The sequence below is a fragment of the Heterodontus francisci genome, chromosome 3 (genome assembly GCF_036365525.1).
Source record: "Heterodontus francisci isolate sHetFra1 chromosome 3, sHetFra1.hap1, whole genome shotgun sequence".
Taxonomy (NCBI): Eukaryota; Metazoa; Chordata; class Chondrichthyes; order Heterodontiformes; family Heterodontidae; genus Heterodontus; species Heterodontus francisci.
Window position 1 is genome coordinate 70,539,686 of NC_090373.1, and position 27,064 is coordinate 70,566,749.

Here is a 27,064-nt window from a genome sequence, read left to right on the forward strand (position 1 = left end):
ATGCTCCTGACTTGTGCTTTGTAGATGGTGGACAGGCATTGGAGAGTCAGGAGGTGAGTTACTTGCCGCAGAATTCCCAGCCTCTGACCTGTTCTTGTAGTCACAGTATTTAGGTGACTGATTGAGTTAAGTTTCTGATCAATGGTAACCCCATGGATGTTAATGATAGAGGATTTTGTGCTTCTAATGCCATTGAACTTCAAGGGGTAATGGTTAGATTCTCTCTTGTTGGAGATGGTCATTGCCTGGCACCTATGTGGCCTAAATGTTAGTTGCCACTTATCATCCCAAGCCTGAATGTTGTCCAGGTCTTGCTGCATTTTTACACGGACTGCTTCAGTATCTGAGGAGTCGCGAATGGGACAGAATACTGTGCAATCATCAGTGAAAGTCCCCACTTTTGACCTTATGATTAAGGGAAGGTCTTTGATGAAGCAATTTAAGATGGTTGGGCCTAGGACACAACCCTGAGGAACTCCTGCAGTGATGTCCTGGGACCGTGTTGATTGGCCTGCAACAACCACAATCATCTTCCTTTGTGCTAAGTATGTTATCTAGCCAGTGGAGAGTTTCCCCCCGATTCTCATTGACTTCAATTTTACTAGATGCCACACTCAGTCAAATCCTGCCTTGATATAAAGGGCAGTCACTCTAACTTCACTTCCAGTGCAGTCACTCTTATCTCACCTAGGCAGTGCACTTGAGTATAGTTAATGGCATTCTCAAGTATGAGCAAAACAACCTCCATATAATCAATGTCAGTGGATGCCCCCCTTTTGTCAATCCCTCATCTGTCATAGAGTCATAGTTGTACAGCATAGAAACAGGCCGTTCGGTCCACCGCGTCATTGCTGACCATAATGCCTAACTGTACTAATCCCACCTGCCTGCATTAATTCCATATCCCTCTATGCCTTGCTAATTCAAGTACCTGTCCAGATGCCTCTTAAATGTTGCTACTGTTCCTGCCTCCACCACCACCTCAGGCAGCTCATTCCAGATACCCACTATTCTTTGTGTGAAACATTTACCCCTTTGATCCCCTTTAAACCTCCTCCCTCTCACCTTAAATCTATGCCCTCTAGTTTTAGTCACCCCTACCATGGGAAATAGACTCTGGCTATCTAGCCTATCTGTGCCTCTCGTAATTTTATGTACCTCTATCATGTCCCGTCTCAGCCTCCTTCGCTACAGGGAAAACAGACCCAACCTATCCAATCTCTCTTTATAACTCAAGCCCGCCAAGCCAGGCAACATCCTTGTGAATCTTTTCTGCACCCTCTCTAGCTTAATCACATCTTTCCTGCAGTGCGCCCACCAGAACTGCACACAGTACTCCACATGCGGCCTAACCAACGTTTTGTACAACTGTAACATGACGTCCCAACTCTTCTACTCAATGCCTCGGCCGATGAAGGCAAGCATGCCGTACGCCTTCTTCACCACCCTGTCTACCTGTGTTGCCACTTTCAGGGAACTGGAATAGCGACGTCAATCTGAAGCTTGTTAAATGCATTGAGATGGTTCAATGGGCAGAAGTTTATTGGCAGGGTGGTTGGGGAAGTCCCGATGTCGGGACTATATGCGGGTCCCAAATCCGCACCGGCGGGCAGGGGACCTCATCAGGAATTTTACACAAGGTGGCCTTTTAATTCGCCAGCGCCAGGCCTGCTGACCTATTAAGGATGATTGGGCCGGCAACATCAGCAGCAAGCCTGTCAGAGGGCTGGCAGCTCTGGAGCCTCAGCTGTGCCCATATTACCCCGTGGCGCTGCTGAGGCAGGCCAGCGAACATGCGGGCGCCTCAACATGGAGGCGCCCTCGAGAAGCTAATTTGAATTTTTAAAAATATTAGGTGGCTAAAGGCAGCAGTCCCCACCAATTGGAAGGAAGATCCCTCTGGATACATCCTTGGAGCCGTGGGGGTGGCCTTTTCTGGCCGCAGCTCCCTCTTCGGAGACTCCAATGCCCACCCGATAAGCCACTAGGAGTCTGCCTCCATGCAGCTGGCGCCCTTCCATGTGACAGGGGTGCTGCTCATCTGCTGGCAAAATGCCAGCGGCCCGGGAAAATGTCCCTTAATTGGGCCTTTAATTATTCAAATTTGCTGCCCGTCTACTGGTGAGCACGCAGCCCACCACTGGGAAACTTCCCCACTTTTCTAACTGCATCTGGGCACTCTCCCGACGTGGCTCCCTGGCATTTTGCTGGTCCACCTGTCTCCCAGTCCCTTGTCCCAGACCTGGTAAAATCCTGGCAAATGTGTTCACAGGCTTGCATTGTGTGACGAGTATTGACTTTGCATTGCAAAAGCATTCCAACTAATGAAATTTAACTTAGCAGCAATTAAATCAGCCTGATTTTCAGGGTGAATTGTTTTGGAAAGTTCTAGTTTTAAAAAGAATGGTTGCGACTATTGTGAAAACACTGCAACATGTAAATATCTCCCTCTCCTCCTTTAAGACCATCTTTAAATCTGACCACTTTGACCAAGCTTTTGGTCACTCCTTGTATCTACTTTGTTTCCACAACTATTTATTTCTGATTACGCTTCAGTGAAGTGCTTTGGTATATTTTTCTGTATTAAAGCTGTGATCTAAATAGATGTTGTTGTTGCATTGGGGAGCAGCACATAAGTTTATATGTATTTCTTCAATAGAGATATTAAGGCTGTATTTAAAAATGATTGTTATAATGACTGGATTATTTTTGCAAGACTTTCCCTGAAGCAAATGTATCAGTGAATATTTGTTTAATGATACTTTATTAAATCAGTTTGAATGGTAGTAATTTTACTTTCCATGAATCAGAATAATTTTAAGGGTGTAGATAGTTTGCGTGTAAACAGAAACAGAGGTTGCTACAACAAAAAGGAATGCATTGGGAAAAATGTGAAAAGATGGTTCTGGATTCCAGTTTAGTACATTTACTCTGTACTCAAAACTTTTTGGCAACCCTGACCTTCATTCTGTTGGTTTCGGCACGGCAGTTTGGGTAGCGAAGATTCTAAAATCCAAATTATTATTGTTTTAAATATAGCAGTTTTACAGTGAATCAAAAGTGATATTTGGAGCTAATAAGTTTTACCTGCTAAGCAGATGTGCACTGTTTCTAATGGTTTGTTTAACTGTTCAGAACAAATATGTACCTAATCATTTATGAATTACTGGATTGTGTAACTGATTTTCCTAAAAAAAATGTTGTAGTCTGTTGCCATCTTCTGGAAGGTTTCAGCTTTGCAAACTATATTCATGGTGAAAGTAAAACATAGAGCTAGTTCTTCCCATTTGTAAATTTTAAAGTTCTTGAAGATTGTCTGCTATGAACAATCAGTTCTAGAGGTGCTGTTAAGAAGTCCAAGACTATCAGGGAAAATTGTTAAAAACATCCACAGAAGTTTTTTATACTGTACTTAGTAAATGCATTCTTCAGAATTGCACTTATACTGGAATTTTTATTGCATGATGCTATTCTTTGATTTTTGTTGTTGCCTTAAAGGATCGTGCTTCTAAATAGCCTCTAACAGATTATGCCAAAAGTGTCCAACAGAAATATGCAGCCATAGATAAAGGGAATTAACTGCTGTGTCACTTGTTTGGGCAACAATATTTTAACAAGTGCCAGCATACCGTTATTGGATATTAATATTGGAATAATTTAGTTTTTCTTTTGAGAGTATGATAGCTTGTTAATTTTTTTTTCACTTGGCATTTTTGCAACTGATACGGTTGAAACCAGGAAGTTGCTGTAAGGGAAATTGTAGGAGCATATTGCTTTTGAATGCAAAGGTAATGTGTGTTCTGCACTCGCCCCAGAAAGTTAACATTCTAAGTTTGTGTGCTAAAACCTAATATTTTGGTTATCGTTACAATCACTGCTGTTGAGAAGTGAATCTTGGTTTCTGAAGGGTTTAAATATTTAGCTCTTCTGTTAACCTAAAAATGTGGAGTTGTTCCAACTTTATTCAAAAGAAAGGCACACTTTTTTATGTAGTGTAGGACGATCACAGGACCTCCTAAAGCACTTTACAGCCAATGAAGTACTTTTTGTAATTTGGAAACGTGGCAGCCAATTTGTGCACAGTAAGCTCCCACAAACAGCAATGTGATAATGACCAGATAATCTGTTTTTGTGATGCTGATTAAGGGATAAATATTGGCCAGGACACCGGGGATAACTCCCCTGCTCTTGTTCAAAATAGTGCCATGGGATCTTGTACGTCCACTTGAGTGGGCAGATAGAGCCTCTGTTTAATGTCTCATCCGAAAGACAGCACCTCCGATAGTGCAGCACTCCCTCAGTTATCTGAAAAGTTAGACCTGCAGTCTTACGAATACAAAACATGATAATATGCATATGTTTTAATTGGGAAATACTCAGTCTGATTTCTTCTGGCAGGTCAGCACATCACCAGCCAACATCCCATCGTCCTAGGTTACTTCTTTGTGGAAACAAAGGATCTGGTCAGAGTTCACATCTTGCTCCTGCTTTGCTGCATTCACTTGAGAAATTCTCCGTGCATAGGTTAGATTTACCAGCATTGTACTCAGTTAGTGCCAAAACACCAGAGGAGTCATGTGCACAGGTGAGGAAGTGAGAAAACTTAGTACATATGATTCATATGGATAACTTTTAAACGAAGTGTTGAAAATCTTAAACTACTTTGTTTTTCTCTCTCCCTTTCTGTCTCTTCTTTCTCCCTTCATTGCTCTCCTTCCCTCGCCCTCTTTCTCTAGGTTTTCCGCGAGGCACGTCGGACAGTACCAAGTGTAATTTATGTGCCTCACATTATAGAGTGGTGGGATGCAGTCAGTGATACAGTGAGAGCTACTTTCTTGACTCTGCTTCAGGACATACCACCCTTTTCCCCTATTTTAATATTGGCTACCTCTGAAACACCGTATTTTGAGTTGCCAGATGAGGTAAGCTATCAACTTCACTAAACTACATATAGGATCATAGAATGGTTACAGCACAGAAGGAAGCAATTTTTGCCGTTATGTCTGTGCCGGCTCCCTGCAAGAGCAAAACTCATGCATACTTGAGAGCAACCTGCATAAACTGTGTTGTATGATAAGTATGTTCATCTTACATCCTGCAAAAATGTATATTAAATCTAAAGTATAATGGAGATACATAGAGCTAGGGATTTTTTTGAGTGAATTGTTCAACTCCTATAGAGAGGGTGAGTGAGAGAGACTACAAGCAATAGGATCATCAAGAATTTTTCCATTGAGAAAATATCCTTTAGTGTCTGAATTTATTTCATTTGCTATTCAACTTCAGATCTTGGAAGATAGGAAGTGATGCTGTAGTTCAGATATGCATGCTCAGTGAAATTTGCATGGTGTCACGGTGACACAAACTCAGTGTTTGGGTGTTCTGTGCAGCGATAACAATTTGAAGCCAGAATGTTATCTACATTGTGATTCAACCTAAAAGTAATGGCAGTGCTTTCATACGTTGTTTTAAATATAAGCATGGCTCATTATATTTGAGGCTCTGATATATGGCTGAGCATTTAAAAAAAAAAGTGTGTTCGAATTTTAAACTTCTGTAAAGCTAAATTTACAATTGATATGTTCAGTTCAAAGTACTTAGAGCAACTTGCATTCTTGTAAACTTTCTGCCAGTCCTGTTGTTCACTGTCACAAATGTACATGCAATGCCCTTATTCAGAGTTTCCATGGTAAAAAAAAATGACGAGCCTAATGTTTTAAAATATGCACATTTATTTTGAATTCAGGTATTCAGCAGCAGTTCTGAATGTCAGAGTAAAATATGCACCATAACAGTGCTGTATGTACATACTAACAGTAATGTACAACAAATGTGCATGAATATGTTGCTATTTTTCTGAGTAGTAGAAACTTAAATGTCATTTGCTAGGCCTGACCTATTAACCTGCCTATTCTTTTGTAATTTCACATCCTATAATTTATTTAGTGGTACGATTATCTGCTGTTCTTGAACTGAACTATAAGTTCGTTATGCGGACAAATATTTTTAATGAATTTTCTTTTTTCTTAAATTAAGGTTAGATGCATTTTTGAGATCAATTATGAGGAAGTTGTAGATTTACAAAAACCTAATGAAGAGGAAAGAACTAAGTTCTTTGAAGATTTGATATTAAACCAAGCAGCAAAGCCTCCACCAAGGAAGAAGAAAGCTGGTAAGAGCTAATGAAAAGAAAGAAAAGCAAGTTATGTGTTTATCAAGATTTTGAAATTACAGATGATGCAATACCATGATGGCCAAACTAAATATGATGCAATTAGAGATGAAACTGTTTCTATATTGGTAGCACCAGTAATGAGTATATTACCCTATCATTCTTTACACATCATTGGATAGTTGGTAACAAGTCACTTTTTACTAAGATTTAGATCACAGGAAAGCTGACTTCCCCTTAAGATACTTTGATACAACATCCATATGACCAATTCCACTGCTATAAAACAGCTAATGCCATTGTGAGGCACCAATTTTCCTTTGTATGGAATGCTTTTGGCATTCACGTGTACAACATTATATTGTTTACTCATTCATATCACCACCGATAATAGTCATTTATCTCATTGCTGTTTGTGGGATCTTGCTGGGCACAAAATGGTCTTGCATCCAATTAAATAAATCTCAGCAGTAATTTTTTTGTTCATGGGATGTGAGCGTCGCTGGCTAGGCCAGCATTTTATTGTTCATCCCTAAATTTCCCTTGAGAAGGTGGTGGTGAGGTGCCTTCTTGAACCACTGCAGTCCTTGGGGTGTAGGTACACCCATAGTGCTGTTAGGAAGGGAGTTCCAGGATTCTGACCCAGTGATAGTGAAGGAATGGTGATGTAGCTCCAAGTCAGGATGGTGTGTGACTTGGAGGGGAACTTGCAGGTGGTGGTGTTCCCATGCATCTGCTGCCCTTGTCTTTCTAGGTGGTAGAAATCACTGGTCTGGAAGGTGCTGTCGAAGAAGCCTGATGAGTTGCTGCAGTGCATCTTGTAGATAGTACACACTGCTGCCACTGTGCGTGGGTGATGAAGGAAGTGAATGTTGAAGGTGGTAAATGGAGTGCCAATCAACCGGGCTGCTTTGTCCTGGATGGTATCAAGTTTCTTGAGTGTTGTTGGAGCTGCACGTATCCAGGCAAGTGGAGAGTATTCCATCACACTCCTGACTTGTGCCTCGTAGATGGTGGACAGGAGGTGGGTTACTCTCCACAGAATTCCTAGCCTGTGACTTGCTCTTGTAGCCGCAGTATTTATGTGGCTGGTCCAGTTCAGTTTCTGGTCAATGGTAACCCCCAGGATGTTGATAGTGGGAGATTCAGCGATGGTAATGCCAATGAATGTCGTGGGGAGATGGTTAGATTCTCTCTAGTTTGAGATGGTCATTGCCCAGCACTTGTGTGGCGTGAATGTTACTTGCCACTTATCGTCCCAAGCCTGGATGTTGTCTAGGTCTTGCTGCATCTGGACATGGGCTGCTTCAGTATCTGAGGAGTTGTGAATTGTACTGAACATTGTGCAATTATCGGCAAACCTCCACACTTCTGAACTTATGATAAAGAGGTCATTGATGAAGCAGCTGAAGTTGGTTGGGCCTAGGACACTACCCTGAGGAACTCCTGCAGTGATGTCCTGGGACTGAGATGATTGATCTCCAACAACCATAACCATCTTACTTTGTGCTAGGTATAACTCCAACCAGTGGAGTGCTTTCCCCCTGATTCCCGTTGACTCCAGTTTTGCTAGGGCTCCTTGATGCCATACTCCGTCAAATGCTGCCATGATGTCAAGGGCAGTCACTCTCATCTCACCTCTGGGGTTCAGCTCTTTTGTTCATGTTTGGACCAAGGCTGTAATGAGGTCAGGAGCTGAGTGGCCCTGACGGAACCCAAACTGAGCATCACTGAGCAGGTTATTGCTGAGCAAGTGCCGCTTGATAGCACTGTCGCGACCCCTTCCATCACTTTGCTGATCGAGAGTAGTCTGATAGGGCGGGTTGGATTTGTCCTGCATTTTGTGCACAGGACATACCTGGGCAATTTTCTACATTGTTGGGTTGATGCCAGTGTTGTAGCTGTACTGGAGCAGCTTGGCAAGGGACACAGCTAGTTCTGGAGCACAGGTCTTCAGTACTATTGCTGGAATGTTGTCAGAGCCCTTAGCCTTTGCAATATCCAGAGCCTTCAGCCGTTTCTTGAAATCATATGGAGTGAATTGATTTGGCTGAAGACTGGCATTTGTGATGCTTGGGATCTCAGTAGGAGGCCGAGATGGATCATCCACTTGGCATTTATGGCTGAAGATTGATGCAAATGCTTCAGCCTTATCTTTTGCACTGATGTGCTGGGCTCCCCTGTAGTTGAGGATGGGTATATTTGTGGAGCCGCCTCCTCCGGTTAGTTGTTTAATTGTCCACCACCATTCATGTCTGGATGTGGTAGGCCTGCAGAGCTTAGATCTGATCCGTTGTTTTTGGGATTGCTTAGCCCTCTCTCTTGCATGCTGCTTCCGCTGTTTGGCATGCAAGCGGTCCTGAGTTTTAGCTTCATCAGGCTGTCACATCATTTTTAGGTATGCTTGGTGCTGCTTATGGTATGCCCTCCTGCACTCTTCATGTGAAGCCCCTTTTGAAGTTTGGGAGTTGTGATAAGGCCTTATGTAAATTAAAGCTTTTTTCTTCATTTTCAGTCATCTCATCTTTGATCATTGACACTGGTTTCCAGTCTTCTTCAAATAAGATTGGTACTAATCTTACTGAATTTTTTTTTTAAAAAGCTGATCATGACTCATATCCGTTTCAGTTAGTGCACCAATTGTTACTCAGCCTTCAGGTTGGCAGATTGCCACAATAGTTGGTTCACATGCCTTTCCATCAAATATGAGAGTACTACTTTGTGGTGGAAACCTGACAGTACCTTGGGTCTTGAAGACCATGACCTTATATACATTCTGTATCCCTCTGTGTGGAAACCTTAGTTTTTGCATCGATGTTAGATTAGTTTACCTGAGGGACCTTGGCTGTGGCTATCCTGGTAGCCAAAATAATTTTGTTATCAGTAGCATTTGAGTCAATCAATCAAGATCACAACTGGCTTATTTCTATTGGAGATCCTACATAGTTCCACAAAGTGGAAAGGATGCTGTTCAGTTCTTGAACTGATATCTCTGTTACTGTTGTTATGGTCAAGATAACACTGCTGCAGAATATTTAGGCAGTATGCCTAGGAGACTGGTTGGCTGCAGTTAGGCTTGTAAGACACTAAGTTTCATATTGCTGAATAGTTATCATAGCTGCAACCCTAAAAATTGAGCCTGTTAAAATACAGTATGTTCCCCTTCAGTCTTTCTTCATTTCCCAGGCTTTCACGCAATGTCCAACAGTTATTGTAGTGCGTTTCGTACAGTGGCATCTGTAAATAGGCAATTGGCTCATAAGAGCTTTCTGTTCAGAGAATGCTCAGCTTGAATCCAGCAAGTAGTTATTACAGTTTAGCAACTCAGCTTGGTCAACTGTCTGCATTCTTTTGCAGAGCCAAGGTAGGACATGACATTAATAGAGGTTTTTCTTCAAACAGCCATGTCGTTTTGCCCCCACTCTGATTTGCAGCTATCTCGATTGGTTTCTCTTCCTCACAGGTTTTCACAAATCACAAATGAAACTGTTTGTTTATGTCTAACTGCCATCTTCTTCATTCCAAATGCTGGACTATTTGTTAGATCTCTATGGCTGAATGCACAATGTGCTTGGTCTTCTTAGAAACCATCTTTATGTTGTCTTATGAGGAATGGTTGGACAGGCTAGGCTTGTATCTGCTGGATTTTAGTAAAGTAAGAGGTGACTTGATTGAAACATATAAGATTCTGAGGGGTCTTGACAGGGTGGATGGGGAAAGGATGTTTCCCCTTGTGGGAGAATCTAGAACTAGGGGTCACTCATTTAAGACAGATGAGGAGAAATCTTTTCTCTCAGACAATTGAGAGTCTTTGGAACTCTCTTCCTGTAAAGGCCGTGGAAGCAGAGTCTTTAAATATTTTTAAGGCAGAGGTAGATAGATTCTTGATAAGCAAGGGGATGAAAGGTTATTGGGGGTAGACGGGAATGTGGAGTCGAGGTTACACTCAGATTGCCATGATCTTCTTGAATGGCAGAGCAGGCTCGAGTGGCCTACTGCTATTCCTAATTCGTATTTTCGTATTTCCATGCGTTTGAATAGGTTAGTCCTTGGCTCTTGATCTGGGTTACTGCTCCTAGGAATATTGTCCTTCAGAGAATTTTGCTACATACAAGATCTGCTCAGTTAGCACTGATGATTCCTTGTACTGATGGGAGACTCAGTTACGGGATGAGTGAATCAAAGCAGATAGCCTAAGGGCAAGTCTATCTGACACATCACTGTGCTCAAATTCAAAGTGGTATGCTTTGGGATTCTTTTGCTGCATACCACACAATACAACAGTCATGTTCGGCAATGACCATCTCAAACAAAACAGAGCTTAACCATCCCTCATTGAAATTCAATGTCATTATCATCATTAGGTCTCTCACCATCAAGGTTCTGGGGATTACCATTCACCAGAAACTCAACTGGACCAACCACATAAAGGGCGTGGCTACTAGAGCAGGCCAGAGGCTGTGTATTCTCTGTCGAGTGGCTCTCCACTTGACTCCCAAAAACTTTTCCAGGTACAAGTCAAGAGTGTGATGGAATACTGCCCACTGGCTTGGATGGTTGCAGCTGCAATGGCATTCAAGAAGCTCGACACCATCCAGGATGGATCAGTCCACTTGATCACATCGACGGACCTAAACATCCACCCCCTCCACCACTGCTGTACTGTGGCTGTAGTGTATACTAGAAGGACAAAGACAGCGAGTGCTTGGGAACATCACCTGCAAATTCCCCTGTAAGTTGCACACTATCCTGACTTCGACATATATCGGCGTTCCTTCATAGCTGCTGTGTTAAAGTCCTGGAGCTCCCTACGTAACAGCATTGTGGGAGCATCCTCACCATGTGGACTGCAACAGTTCAAAAGCAAGGTCATCAACCTGAAATGTTAATTCTGTTTCTCTCTCCACAAATGCTGCCAGACTTGCTGAGTATTTCCAGCACTTTCTGTTTTAGTTCAAAAAGAAGGCCTACCGCCATCTTCTTAGGACAACTAGTGATTGACAATGAGTGCTGGCCTTGCCAGCGATGCTTTCATCTTCTTAGATTTTTTTTTAAGTTGTCAGTTACACTAATAAGATTGGGACAGCCTCTGTTAAGGCACTTTACATCTTCTACAGTTGTAGGTTTGTGATTGAGCCAGAGGTAGAATTCTAGGCACGACTCCAGGCATTGATTAATAAAGCAACAGCTGGTGCTCAGTTTAGTTAGTGACCCTCTGGCAGAAGATGTACGCCAAAATATTTTCTACATTTGGGGGTACCTCTTTCCATCACGGAAAATATGTAACTCCCTTGTTTTTGCTCAAAAAAAATGATAGTGGCACTGAATGGTCTTTCCTGCTAATGGAAACAATTATTTATTTGCACACTTCCTGTTTTTTTCCCCAAATCCAAATATATTGGAAAATCGGTCAGCTTTATTTATCTTGGTGTTGAGAAGTGAGATGTTGAATCAAGATATAGCACCAAAGGTAGTGAATGCATTATAGGCTCCATGGAAATCATCAAATTGGACTTGTAACTGGAATTGAAAAAAAATGTATATTGCTTCTTTAAGAGCTGAAAGGGAAGTTGTACCTTGTCAAATTTAATTTCTCTTTTATTTCATGGAATGTGAGTATCATAGGCAAGGCCAACATTTGTTGCCCATTCCTAATTGCCCTTGAGAAGGTGATGTTGAGTCACTGCTTTGAACTGCTGTAGTCTGTGTGGTGTAGGTACACCCACAGTGTTGTTAGGAATTGATTCCAGGTTTTTCACTCAGTGATGACGAAGGAGCGGTGATATAGTTCCAAGTCGGGATGGAGTTTGGCTTGGAGGGGTACTTGCAGGTGGTGATGTTCCCATGAGTTTGCTGCCCTTGTCCTTCTAGGTGGTAGAGGTAGTGGGTTTGGAAGGTGCTGTCAAAGGAGGCTGGGCGAGTTACTGCAGTGCATGGTATAAATGGTACACACTGCTGCCACTGTGTGCCATTGGGGAAAGGAGTGAATGTTTAAGGTGGTAGATGGGGTGCTGATCAAACGAGATGCTTTGTCCTCGATGGTGTCGAGCTGCTTGAGTGTTGTTGGAGCTGCACTCATCCAGGCAAGTGGAGAGTATTCCATCATGTCCTGATTTGTGCCTTGTAGATGGTGGACAGGCATTGGAGAGTCAGCAGGTGAGTTATTAGCTGGAGAATTACCGGCCTCTGACCTGCTCTTGTAGTCATAGTATTCTCTGGCTGATACAGTTCAGTTTCTGGTCAATGGTAACACCCAGGATGGTGATGGTAGGGAATTCAACAATGATAATGCTGTTGAACGTCAAGGGGAGATAGTTAAATTTATTCTTGTTGGAGAGGGTCATTGCCTGGCTCTTTTGTGGCATGAATGTTACTTGCCACTTAACAGACCAAACCTGAATGTTGACCATGGCTTGCTGTATGCGGGCACGCGCTGCTTCAGTATCTGAGGAGCCACGAATGATACTGGGCACTGTGCAATCATCATTGACTATCCTCATTTCTGACCTTATGGTGGAAGGAAGGTCATTGATGAAACAGTTGAGGATGGTTGGGCCTAGGACACTACCCTGATGAACCTTTGCAGTCATGTCCTGGGGCTGAGAGGATTGGCCTCCAACAGCCACAACCATCTTCCTTTGTGCTAAGTATGACTCCAAGCAGTGGAGAGTTTTCCCCTGATTCCCATTAACGTCAATTTTACTAGAGCTCCTTGATGCCACACAGTCAAATTCTGCCTTGATGTCGAGGGCAATCACTCTCATTTGGAATTCAGCTCTTTAGTCCATGTTTAGTCTAAGGCTGTAGTGAGATCTGGAGCTGAGTGACCCCAAACTAAAGATCGGTGAGCAGGTTGTAAGTGCTACTTGATCGCGCTGTCAGTGACACCTTCCATCACTGTGCTGCTGATTGAGAGCTGCCTTCTTGTTGGGGGTACTTGGATTTGTCCTGCTTTTTGTGGACAGGACATAACTGGGAAATTTTTCACATTGTCAGGTAGATGCCAGTGTTGTAGCTGTACTGGAACAGCTTGGTTAGGGGTGCGGCTAGTTCTGTAGCACAAGTCTTCACCACTATAGGCAGAATGTTATCAGAGCCCATGGCTTTTGTTGTATCCAGTGTCTTTAGCTGTTTCTTGATATCCAGTGGAGTGAATCAAATTGGCTGAAGATTGGCATCTGTGATGCTGGGGACCTTGGTAGGAGACCAAAATGGATTGTGCACTCAGCATTTCTGGCTGACGATGGTTGCAAATGCTTCAGGCTCCTCTTTTGCTCTGATGTGCTGGGCTGCCCCATTATTGAGGATGGGGAAGTTTGTGGAACCTCCTCCTCTGGTTAGTTGTTTAATTGTCCACCACCATTCATGACTGGATGTGACAGGACTGCAGAGCTTTGATCTGATTCGTTGATTGTGGGATTGCTTAGCTCTGTCTATTGCATGCTGCTTCCGCTGTTTTTTCACACATGTATGTATTGTAGCTTCACCAGGTTGGCATTTTTTAGACATGTCTGGTTCTGTTCCTGGCATATTCTCCTGTGTTGCTCATGGAACCCGGGTTGATCCCCTGGCTTGATGGTAATGGTAGAGTGAGGGACGTGGCAGACAATGAGTTTACAGATTGTGGTTGAATACAATTCTGCTGCTGATGAACCACAGCATCTCATAGTTGCCCAGTTTTGATCTGCTAGATTTGTTCTGAATCTATCATCTTTAGCATGGCGGTTGTGTCACATAACACGATGGAGGGTATCCTCGATGTGAAGACAGGACTTGATCTCCACAAGGAATGTGCAATGGTCACTCCTACCAATACTGTCATGCGCAGATGCATTCATGGGATGTGGGCGACGCTGGCCAGGCCAGCATTTATTGCCCATCTCTAATTGCCCTTGAGAAGGTGGTGGTGAGCTGCCTTCTTGAACCGCTGCAGTCCATTTGGGGTAGGTATACCCACAGTGCTGTTAGGGAGTTCCAGGATTTTGACCCAGCGACAATGAAGGAACAGTGATATAGTTCCAAGTCAGGATGGTGTGTGACTTGGAGGGGAACTTGCAGGTGGTGGTGTTCCCATGTATTTGCTGCCCTTGTCCTTCTAGTTGGTATAGGTCGCGGGTTTGGAAGGTGCTGTCTAAGGAGCCTTGGTGCATTGCTGCAGTGCATCTTGCAGATGGTACACACTACTGCCACTGTGCGTCGGTGGTGGAGGGAGTGAATGTTTGTAGATGGGGTGCCAATCAAGCGGGCTGCTTTGTCCTGGATGGTGTCGAGCTTCTTGAGTGTTGTTGGAGCTGCACCCATCCAGGCAAGTGGAGAGTATTCCATCACACTCTTGACTTGTGCCTTGTAGATGGTGGACAGGCTTTGGGAAGTCAGGAGGTGAGTTACTCGCCTCAGGATTCCTAGCCTCAGACCTGCTCTTCTAGCCACGGTGTTTATATGGCTACTCCAGTTCAGTTTCTGGTCAATTGTAACCCCCAGGATGTTGATGGTGGGGGATTCAGCGATGGTAATGCTGTTGAATGTCAAGGGGAGATGGTTAGATTTTCTCTTGTTGGAGATGGTCATTGCCTGGCACTTGTGTAGCGTGAATGTTACTTGCCACTTATCAGCCCAAGTCTGGATTTTGTCCAGGTCTTGCTGCATTTCTGCAGGGACTGCTTCAGTATCTGAGGAGTCATAAATGGTGCTGAACATTGTGTAATCATCCGCGAACATCCCCACTTCTGACCTTATGATTGAAGGAAGGGCATTGATGAAACAGCTGAAGATGGTTGGGCTTAGGACACTACCCTGAGGAACTCCTGCAGTGATGTCTCAGATGATTGACCTTCAACAACCACAACCATCTTCCTTTGCGCTAGGTATGACTCCAGCCAGCGGAGGGTTTTCTCCGATTCCCATTGACCTCAGTTTTGCTCGGGCTCCTTGATGCCATACTCGGTCAAATGTTGCCTTAATGTCAAGGGCAGTCACTCTCACCTCACCTCTTGAGTTCAGCTCTTTTGTCTATGAATCAAGGCTGTAATGAGGTCAGGAGCTGAGTGGCCCTGGCGGAAGCCAAACTGAGCGTCACTGAGCAGGTTATTGCTAAGCAAGTGCTGCTTGATGGCACTGTTGATGACACCTTCCATCACTTTACTGATGATTAAGAGTAGGCTGATGGGGCGGTAATTGGCCGGGTTGGATTTGTCCTGCTTTTTGTGCACAGGACATACCTGGGCAATTTTCCACATTGCAGGGTAGATGCCAGTGATGTAGCTGTACTGGAACAGCTTGGCTGGGGTGCGGCAAGTTCTGGAGCACAGGTCTTCAGTACTATTGCCGGAATATTGTCAGGGCCCATAGCTTTTGCTGTATCCAGTGCCTTCAGTCGTTTCTTGATATCATGAGGTGTGAATCAAATTGGCTGAAATCTGGCATCTGTAATGCTGGGGACTTCAGGAGGAGGCCGAGATGGATCATCAACTCGGCACTTCTGGCTGAAGATTGTTGCAAATGCTTCAGCCTTATCTTTCGCACTGATGTGCTGGGCTCCCCCATCATTGAGGATGGGGATATTTGTGGAGCCACCTCCTCCAGTTAGTTGTTTAATTGTCCACCACCATTCACGGCTGGATGTGGCAGGACTACAGAGCTTAGATCTGATCCATTGGTTATGGGATCGCTTAGCTCTGTCTATCGCATGCTGCTTCGGCAGTTTGGCACACAGATAGTCCTGTGTTGTAGCTTCACCGGGTTGACACCTCATTTTGAGGTATGCCTGGTGCTGCTCCTGGCATGCCCTTCTGCACTCTTCATTGAACCAGGGCTGGTCTCCTGGCTTGATGGTAATGGTCGAGTGGGGGATATGCTGGGCCATGAGGTTACAGATTGTGGTTGAGTACAATTTTGCTGCTGCTGATAGCCCACAGCGCCTCATGGATGCCCAGTTTTGCATTGCTAGATCTGTTCGAAATCTATCCCATTTAGTACGGTGATAGTGCCACACAACACGATGGATGGTATCCTCAATGTGAAGGCGGGACTTCGTCTGCACAAGGACTGTGTGGTGGTCACTCCTACCAATACAGTCCTGGACAGAAGCATCTGCGGCAGGCAGATTGGTGAGGACAAGATTAGATTTTTAGATTAGAGATACAGCACTGAAATAGGCCCTTCGGCCCACCAAGTCTGTGCCGACCGTCAACCACCCATTTATACTAATCCTACACTAATCCCATATTCCTACCAAACATCCCCACCTGCCCCTGTATTTCCCTACCACCTACCTATACTAGTGACAATTTATAATGGCCAATTTACCTACCAACCTGCAAGTCTTTTGGCTTGTGGGAGGAAACCGGAACACCCGGAGAAAACCCACGCAGACACAGGGAGAACTTGCAAACTCCACACAGACAGTACCCAGAATCAAACCCGGGTCCCTGGAGCTGTGAGGCTGCGGTGCTAACCACTGCGCCACTGTGCCGCCCTAGGTCAAGTAAGTTTTTCCCTCGTGTTGGTTCCCCCACCACCTGTCACAGACCCAGTCTAGCAGCTATGTCCTTTAGGACTCGGCCAGCTCGGTCAGTAGTGGTGCTACTGAGCCACTCTTGGTGATGGACATTGAAGTCCCCCACCCAGAGTACATTTTGTGCCCTTGCCACCCTCAGTGCTTCCTCCAAGTGCTGTTCAACATGGTGGAGTACTGAATCTTGTAGAGTATCTGAATCTTGAGTAGAGAATCTTGATTCTCTCTCCACCTGCTGCAGGCCCGGTCTGGCTTGGTAACTAATGACTTCAGGCTAAACAGGATGCTATTTGGAGAATGTAGATGGATCTGCAAGCAGTCAACCTCTGAACCACCTCAGAATGCATGATATTTTTGATTTGAGCAATGTGGTTTGTTACTTCACTGCACACTAACACGTAGTGTACTGTTCAAGACTGAAATATTTGCCTGAAAATTTCTTTTATAGATATATAATTTTTGTTGATTGCTACACAATGGCTCAGTGGATAAGTGCAATGCATTATACATACTTGGGAAAGTCCAGGGCTTTTCTGTGTCTGTGTGACTATCTGATTCGTTTCATCTCTGGTTCCTAGAGTTGTTGGATCCAACAATATAAAGCCTACAATTTTGCTTCGAGAAGCTGAAATTATTCACAGACTATTTCTAAATGTGACATTTAGTATACTTGCTACTGTTTATTTTGAAGATAATCATTGGAGAAAACTATATAAACTTTCAAAAGATAAAATCTTTAAATTCACATTTTGAAGAAACTTTATACAGACAAGTTACATTTTACCATTGTTGCATCTTTTTAAGCTTTACTTGCCTTGGAAGTCCTTCCACCAGCATTGCCTCCTGCACCGAGACAACTGTCAGAGGAAGAAATAAAACGGTTGGAAGAACAGGAGGAAAATACCTTTCGAGAACTTCGACTATTTCTCAGGGATGTTACCAAAAGACTCGCCACTGACAAACGTTTTAGTATCTTTAGTAAGCCTGTGGATATTGAAGAGGTATGTTAAGGTAGCTTTTAAAATTCTTCATTTGTTACTGCCGATATAAGGAGAATTTTCTGCCAGGGACCCTTGCAATAATTGGCTATGCTATGACTCCCCAATGTATCAAAGTGTAAATGCACTATGATGTAATGATGGGTCGTATGAATCACGATCATCCTGCATTTGATTCCTGATATTTGCTGAGTTATTGCATCTCAGGAGTGGCAGTACAGCAAGAGAGTGGGGCATGAAGAAAATCATCAGAGTTCTTGCTTCTGATCTCCATCTAGTAATCCCTCCTGGGACTTACATGATTGCCACATGAGAAAAGGAATGAGCTTGGTTGCGTACCCACATTGGATGGCTAATGAGTACAGTTGAGAGATGTTAAATTAAAAGGCAAGTGCAAGTTGAAGTGAACCATCTGCATTAAGCTAAAGTGATAAAGTTGCAACCAAGGGAAGTAAAAGTTAAAAAGGACTACCTGAAGGAAAATTTAAAATTAAAACTGAACATGCAAGTATTGTAAAAGGAGGCACCCAAAAGATATATCACCTAATCTGGAGCATTAGAGAAGTAAAATTAAAAGTGAGTGGATGACAGAAGTAAAATTAGAAGGGGAGCAGCTGAGAGTCATTTAACCAAGATGAAAGCTATGAGTTATGCTCGATGGGCGAAGAGATGCCACATTTATTTTAAAGAAAAAGTTATGGCTTTACAGAAAAGGTAAAGAGTGAATGAAAGCACGACATTTAGAGGGTTCTCAGGTGTAAGTGGGTAGTGCTAGATCCTAAGTGAATCATCACACGCTAGTAAAATGGCTGGCTTAGTATTGCACCTAGAGAGTTAATCATTATGGATAGCAGTTGAAGTATAATACAGTAGCAATGTTGCCATGAAACAGAATCAAATGCTGGGAATAACTAAGAAAATGAGGATACTGACTGAATTAAGGTTGGTTTGCAAGGCTTATTCTTTAAAACACTAAATTAAGAACCCCTGTGAAGCTACTTGAAGTTACAATAAACAGCAGGTAACAGACACTGTCAACATTCTAGAAGGAAAAAAATGTAACTAGAAAGCTATAGAAGATGGCTAGGTCAAAAACTTAACAACTGGACATTGTAGGCCTGGGAGACTCTGCTCAGCAAAGTGCATCAACAGCTGTGTCAGTTTACCTGGTGCTAGAATAGGACGTATTGAGGAAAAGTTTGAGATACTAAAGTAAACAGGATGGGATGGAATACTGAGGGGTAAACAGCATAAGGAAAAGTAATATTGGAGCCTTCAAAGTCATGCAAGTAAGGATCCTCAAAATCTCAAGATAGGAAATGCAGAAAAATGTTCTTTGAAAAACTTTTGGTGTTTGGGCAAAGAGGGGAGTTGAGCAGAAAATTGAGAATGTGAATGAGTGTCTGGCAACCTGGTGTGAAAATATCCTGACATACGTAATTAGAAATACTTTCAGAAAAAAAGTACTAATACAGGAGAGATGGATGCACCTGAACCAATTAGTAACAATGAGAACTTGTGAGGAAATTGAGGTAGCTATTAAATCATTTAAACTAGATGGTGGTTGGCGAGTTGGGGGTACAGGGAAGGAAATAGATCCCAGGGTGGAATGGAGGCAACACTGAAACATGACGACATAAAGGAGCCAGAGACCAGGAAAAGGCAGACATTACATCAAGAATGAAAATTAATCTCTGATGAGATGCAAAGATGATTGCTAGAACCATTAGAAATAGAGATGCTGGAACTGGAGGCTGCTATGATAATTGATGGATATGATGTGGAATATAGATAACTGAAGATGGTAATGAATATACATTAGGATGTAAAGAGTGTTCAAAAAAGTAGGTGGTGTAGCCTTATGTACCTGGGTATATGGGAGGTAAATGAAGTCAATTCTGTGGGACGTGGAAGATGACATAATGAACTGCTCTGGTTAGACATCTCTAATGAAGAGAAAAGCAAAGCAAAGTTAACACAAGGAGTATCTTAAAAGCTACCTATCAGCATAAGAAGGAAGAGCTGTTCTGTGAATATTTAGGGAGGATAAGTGATAACAGAAGAGATATTTGATTAGGTGTTTTCAATCAGCCAACTAAAAATTGCAAAAACCCAAGTGATTTAGAATCAGCTGATAAATGTATGACTCAGCGTGTCAAAGAATCCACAAGAAGCAGTGTTGAATCTTAGAACTCTTCAATTAATATTGCAGAACCACTTCTAGTGGTTTTTTAAAGTTTTAACTTCACATGTATTTTCTTCTTTCATGAGTTCAATTTCTTTGATCACCACTTAGTCTTTAAAAAAATATTTGTAGGTTTCTGACTATCTGGAAGTCATCATACAGCCAATGGATTTATCAACGATGATGATGAAAATTGACAACCACAAATATGAAACTGTGAAGGATTTCCTGATAGATATTAACCTCATCTGTAGCAATGCTCTTGAGTATAATCCTGATAAAGTTCCTGGAGGTAAGATGGGATTCACAAATGAACTAACAAAGCTAATTTTGATTGCAAGAAATAAATACAATTCTTACTAGGATCACATCTCAAAATCTTATTAATCCAACCATAATGGAACAAACATTGTGCTTATTGCTATTGTGGAGTTGCTGATAAAAGTATGAACTAACCATAAGAGTATAGAAAGCAACAGTAGTACAGTGGTTTACTCTCTGCAATCTAGATTCAAATCCATCTGTTGGCTGTAAGAGTATTGCATGACATTGGTTCTGAATGACCTCAGTTCCTTTTGGATGAAGATCCACAATCCACTGCTGATAATTTGGCATCAATAAAGCTAACAGTCTCACCTAAAGTTTGGGCTTGCTGGTGTAGGGAAATGAAAAATCATTACATTAGGGATTGCAGACTTTCGAGGTTGGGATTTAGATGCATTGTTATTATTTAAAGAGGGAGTTCTACATTCATTCGACCATGTTGTGCATGATCTGGGAGTGTTTTATAATGGAGTGCCCAAAATGGAAAGCATTCCATTCCCCAACACCAATGCTCACCCCTGGAACACAAAAAAATCACTTTGAAAGAAAGTGAAAACTTTAATTTTAAGTGACCTTTACCTTTTTTGAAGAATATTTACACCACTGTATATTTTGTCAAGTTTAGTTCAATGTAACATAAACTGTAAGCTCACACAAATTTTTGATTTCATTGCAACGTTGCTACTGGCACCTCTTGCCTTAAGCTAAATAGAAAAAAGTTGCTAATGACCTATAGCAATTAACATTTAGTAATGGATTAATTTATAACACATTCATTTACTGTGAAAGGAGAGGTCATCTGCTGGTAAGTAATTGGGAACCAATGTGACTTGTTCCAAGTTGGATGTGATAGTTGATTTGAAGCCAGAATTGCCTTACTTATGGGATTCTAGCCATGTTTCTATCTTTTTGTATCAGAGAAATATTTTATGTTTTTAAAAAAAAACTGTATGGGTTAATTTCAGATGTGATTCAAAATACAGATATCTGGATATTTTATTTTGAGCAGATGAATTTAATTATTTGTAGTAGCAAGAGCTGAGGTGTCAGGAATTTCTAAATTACCTGTTTTATTTCCCCTTCACCAATCTTTCTCTCCCAAGTTAAAATTTTCCCCCTTCTAAGTTGCATTATACTTCTACGCAAGAAGGTTGTTGGGTAATCTGCACCCAGGTTTTTGGCAAAAGTAACCTTGAGCCAGCCCCTAGGAGCTGAGGGATCTCAAGTCACAGTAGCTTTTCTTTTTTTTCCCCATCTTCCCTGGTTAGCATAGATAACCAACTCAACAGAGCCATATGTTGGCATGTCAGGCTGCTGCTCCATTGCACTACCCTGTAATTATTGGTGCATTCCAGATGTTTGAATAAAATCAAAACCATCTGATCTTTAAAATGTGCCAAGGATGGCCTGAGTTCCCTTCAAAAATTAAACTAACAGTGAGAAATCATATGCAATACTGTGAATGTTTTGATGCCTTGATTGTACTCTTCAAATTAAAGAACACAATTCTATGTTTTGATGGTACAGTAGTATTCCAAAGTAGTATTTTATTTAAATTGATCAGAACATCCCTTCTTGTTGAGCTCAATTTGTGCAAATCATTTGCTTGACAAGTATAGGAAAACTTTTATTTCCATTCAGGAATGTTCAAAATGCATTTTGTTTTGTGCAAAAATAACTCCTTGGTGTTTGTTTTTGTAGATCGCATAATTCGACACAGAGCCTGCACACTCAAGGATACTGCACATGCAATAGTTGCTGCTGAGCTAGATCCTGAGTTTAACAAACTCTGCGAAGATATCAAAGAGTCCAGGAGAAAGCGGAGTGAGTAGCCACTGAAGCAAATAATACCTCTAATAGGCCAGAAGTCTTTAAAGAATAGATTGGAACCAGCAGCTTTCCATGTTATGCTACTTGAATATATAATATATCCTATAACATGTAATAATTAGTGCACTTAGGATGGGTATAATGTAGACCAGTGGGAGTGCCTTTCTCCCCTTAGCTGACCTGACTAAGCATGCTTTTATTTTCTGAAATTATTTAAATGGCTGTTGTAAATCTTTAAATTGTGGACCAACCAGGATAGAGGTATATTATTTAATACCAAGATCAAATAATTTAATATTTTGTATTGTGTAGTAAGCTTGGGTCTTTTAATGATAACTGATAGCATTGCTTCAATTTTCTTGTACTTGAATATGACCTCAATTGATCTGGATCATTTCTTCCCGAGATGGTCCCATCATCTCCTCGAACTGTAGTTTAAGATACAGCCCTTTTACTTCTATGACCGTTTACTTGTACTGATGTATCTTATTTTGGTGTTAAGGGAATTGTGAAAGTCAGTGCTAACTGTTTTTAGAGAAAATTACTTCAGTACATATCCGTCAATTCCACTTAACCATTATCTGAGTAAGGTAGACTTAATGGGCTGAATTTTACTTGGGCGGATGGGACTTCGCCACCGACGTACAAGTCGGTGGCGAACCTGCACCTGCCCAGCCCAGGGACTCAACATGCATTTTACGGGTCTCCGGACTTTAATTGTTTCGAGGCAGGACTTCCACATGCTTGAGGGAGGAAGTCCCGCCTCATTGAGCTGCTGGCCAATCTTCGGGCCGGCAGCTCTCAGTCCTAGCAACGCCACCGGGAGCGGTGGTCACTGCTGGGACTGCATCCCAGCTGAGGACACTGAGCCAGGACTGAGGTAAGTTTGGTTTGCCTTGCTGGGCAGATCAGTCGCAGCCCAGCGAGGCAAGGCTGGTCATTTGTGGGGTGGGGGGGGAGGGGTGCGTCTTGGTTGGGAGGTGGGGGCGGCCCTCTGTTGGGCACCCTGTGCCCGACTGCCATGGCCCCCACCGGGGCACGGAAAGGCTGACAGCTGTCGCTGGACGGCCTTTCACATACCCAGCACGCCTCCTTGCCACGGGTAAAATATCCGTGAAGGGCCCCCCCCCCCCCCCCCCCACCACCGACCGCCATAAAGTTGACCTGAGGCAGGAACAGAGCGAGAAGGCCTCCCAGAGCCTCCTGCTCAATTTTATGGCACTCCCACACCACCATCAGGCCTGCCAGGGCGGCTGAAAGTTCAGCCCAATGTATCCCAAATTCACATTGTGATGGCTGTCATTTGTATGGTACAGATTTATTATAGCAATGGACTGGGGGTATTGTTACTGAAGCTGATTGATCCCTATGTTTTTCTTTCTGCACTGTTCATATTCTTTGATTATATTTTGTACTCTTACATTAACAAGCTGGAAAAGCTCTCATTGCTGACCAGGTTGTAGCTGAACGTACAAAAGCAGAAAGAAAAATAACTTTATTTATACAACACCTATCACATCCTCAGGATGTCCCAAAGTGTGTTACAGCAAGTTTTGAAGTGTAGCCACAGTTGTAATGTAGGAAACACAGCAACCAATTTACACACAGCAAGGCCTCAAACAGCTAATGAGATAATCACCAGAGTTTTTTTTATTCTTTCATGGGATCTGGGCATCACTGGCAAGGCCAGCATTTGTTGCCCATCCTTAATTGCACTTGACAACTGAGAGGCTTGCTAGACCATTTCGGAGGGCAGTTAAGCATCAACCACATTGCTGTGGGTCTGGAGTCACATGTAGGCCAGACTGGGTAAAAGCAGCCGATTTTCTTCCCTGAAGGACATTAGTGAACTTGATGTGTTTTTATGACAATCGATGATAGTTTCATGGCACCATTACTGAGACTAGCTTTCAATTCCAGATTTTTATGAATTAATTAATTGATTTTAAATTCCACCAGCTGCCATGGTGGGATATGAACCCATGTCCCCAGGGCATTAGCCTGGGCCTCTGGATTACACCACCATCTCTCCCTCACTACGCCACCATTGCTGGAGGGATAAATATTGGCCAAGTCTCCCTGCTCTCCAATTTTTTTTGAACATTTCCTATTATTCTGCTGTGGGCTTCTCATAAATTTTCAATTCATTTTCTGTTCCTTCGGTATCTGAATCCTAAAAGTTTAATGTCTCAAGTGCCATTGCACTTTCTACATGTCCTCACATCCATTTCAGATCTGATTGATAATAAGATCACCAGATCGTGTTGCCTCCCAGTTCCAATTTAATTTATAATACCTGAGTCATTTCTCAATGTGTGGCTGGAGTGGCCTCTGACCCTTTTAACTGTTCATTATGTGTAATGAAGCAATTCTACACTACCCCTCAGAACATACATGGTTAGTTTTTTCCACAGCTTATACCCAGTTAATTATCTGGAGAACTGAAATCTCCATTATGCAGATTCAGTAGCATTATATACGGTTGTGTTACAGGGCTAGTAATTCAGAGGCCTGGACTAATAATCTTGAGGTGTGAGTTCAAATCCCACCATGACAATTTGTGAATTGAATTCAGTTAGTGAATAAATCTGGACTGTAAAGTATCAGTAATGGTTACCATGAAGCTAATGGATTTTTGTAAAAACCCAACTGTTGCAATAATCTCCTGAAGGGAGGAAACCCACCATCCTTGCCTCTCATGGCCTAACTGTGACTCCAGGCCCACATCACCTCTTAACTGCCCTGTGAAATGGCCTAAGCAAGCCACTAAGGCAGCTCACCATCACCTTCTCGAGAGCAATTTGTGATGGGCAGTAAATGCTGGCCTTGCCAACGATGCCCATGTCCCTGAATAAATTAATATGATTTAAAATACTGCTTAGTGACTTAAAAGGTTTATTTCTTGCAATATATCTGGTAAGGTACTACATTGAAGATTGTTTGTAAAATCATGTTTATTTACTGTGTGCAGACTTACAATCAATAGCAGAGCAAACAAATCACAATATAGAAACAAATAGAGACGTGGCTCAAGACTCATCTCGGAATTTAGAAGCAAGTACCATAAATGGGGAATGCAAGCATACAAGTAAGTACTAAGAATGGGCATGATGGTTGTAAAACGATCCTGTTCAGTTTTTAATCTTTTATTATCCTCGCTTTTTGGAGGTATAGTTTTGGTACCTTTGTTCCATGACCAAATTTTTGAAGTTTTGCGCATTGTCCCATGATTTGTGTGCCATGAGCATAAATATTCCACTTTGCCTATAAAATTTCAATTTTCTCCCCATATGCTAACAATTACCTAACACTTACTCCTGCTACTTGCCATGTAACATATGCAAAATTATAATTTTGTACTCATTGTGGTTGTAACTCTTTGATTCCCTTGGGCAATAAACATCATTTGCTCCAGCATACTCCATAGATCTGTAAATATGCCATCCAACATTAAATGGGTGTGAGCTGTGGGACTTTGCCTCTAATCACTAAAATAAATCAAAATAGTTTTTCTTTTTAAAAAAAAAAACCTGTACATAACTACTTCAACTACTTCATTAACATCATTAAAACATTTGAGTAAGGTCTTCCATAATGGGTGAAATGTTGCAGATGTTACAAAAGTGCCTCTGTTTTGTTAAATATATTTTTTGAGGGTTCATTTTTGAAAGACTGAAGAAATGTTAAACTTTGGGGTTTTCAAAGTTTGTAAAGGCCACTTGATTTAGAAAAACAGTCCCTGGAAATTTTTTTTTAAAAGGGGCACTGAGAGGTCTTGTGAGGAAAACAAACCTTTTCAGGAAATCACTTGGCTTCCAGCAACAACACCAAGCCTTTCTGGGAAACCGCCTGACTTCTAGCTCAAAAAACAACAGAGAACTTTGGACACCTGGAGAAGTTGTTTTTAAAGAAGTGACAGGTCAAAATTGATGGAGGTCAAAAGGTTGACCTCTTGTCGGTTTCGCTTTTGAATTGTTTTGAGTTAGGGTTTAACTGTATAAAAAGAGAGAGAACTTCCAAGGAGAGAAGAGAATTCCCAAGGAAGGAGAGAAGACCCCAACCCAGCTCAGCTTTCCAGCACCCCTTTAAAAGACCCTGAGAAATCCACTGTGTCGATTCATCTCGTCTCCTGTCTTTAATTATTAATGCCACCTGAAAAGAACTGTTCTAAAAGATCCCAGTGACCCGTCTACATGTACTCGGAGGCCAGACTGCCAGTTTTGGACACAGTATATCTCATCTGCTGTTTCTTCAAGAATGAGCAAGTATTCAGCCCGAGTGGGTTTTTTTGTCTGTAATAGAGCTCTAAATACAAAAATCCCTTTATTTTTCTGGTTAACGTACGTGTGTGTGTGTGTGTGTGTGTGTGTGTGTGTGTGTGTGTGTCTCTAAGGTAAAAAGGGAACTTTTATTATTTGGATCTGTGTGTTTATGCTTTGCTTCATTACTGGTTAAGACTTGTTTTGTAACAAATGGATAATTTTGTTGTTTATTAAAGAAATCTGATTGGTGTGTTTTATTCTGGGATAAAAATAGAGTCTATGATTGACCACATCAGTAAGTGGGAAAAAAATTAAATATATTTTGTGACCTGTGGAGAAGTGGAACTAGAATAAACAGTTCACTTCTCCTGCCTCGGTCATAACACAGGCCATCTTGGATCTGAACATGTAGCTCATTGTCTGTCATGGTAAGGTGATTTGCGTGAGGAACCACCTGATCTAACCACAAAGGAAGTGATTAACTATTACAATGCAGACAAATTTTGACTGACCTGTTTACTGTAGTAAAATGTGATCAGAGGTGTTGTCTAAAAATGCAGATTTGAGTGAACAAAAGTTGTTGTTGATGCAGATGACTTCGTCAAAATCTGTGCTCAATTATTGTAATAAACCAGGAAACTGTTAATATAACATCAAATGATGTAATACAGACGCAGTGCCATCAAATTTCTCGGCCCCTGTATAGTAATTGTGTATCCAGTTTACCAATTGGGGGAGGAGGAATCGACTTGCTAGGTTCATCAAATTTTCGTAATCCTT

General features: G+C 42.2%; 1 protein-coding gene across 2 annotated transcripts in view; it reads left to right on the forward strand.

The window, feature by feature from the left end:
• atad2b (ATPase family AAA domain containing 2B) overlaps positions 1–27,064 on the forward strand; it is a 162,825-nt gene that overhangs the window by 105,009 nt on the left and 30,752 nt on the right. For both annotated transcript variants that reach the window (XM_068023129.1, XM_068023118.1), the window contains exons 18-24: positions 4,399–4,585; positions 4,737–4,922; positions 6,037–6,172; positions 17,490–17,686; positions 20,001–20,160; positions 21,894–22,016; positions 24,994–25,110. In XM_068023129.1, the coding sequence (XP_067879230.1) occupies positions 4,399–4,585; positions 4,737–4,922; positions 6,037–6,172; positions 17,490–17,686; positions 20,001–20,160; positions 21,894–22,016; positions 24,994–25,110 (1,106 nt within the window). The remainder of the gene's footprint in view (positions 1–4,398; positions 4,586–4,736; positions 4,923–6,036; positions 6,173–17,489; positions 17,687–20,000; positions 20,161–21,893; positions 22,017–24,993; positions 25,111–27,064) is intronic.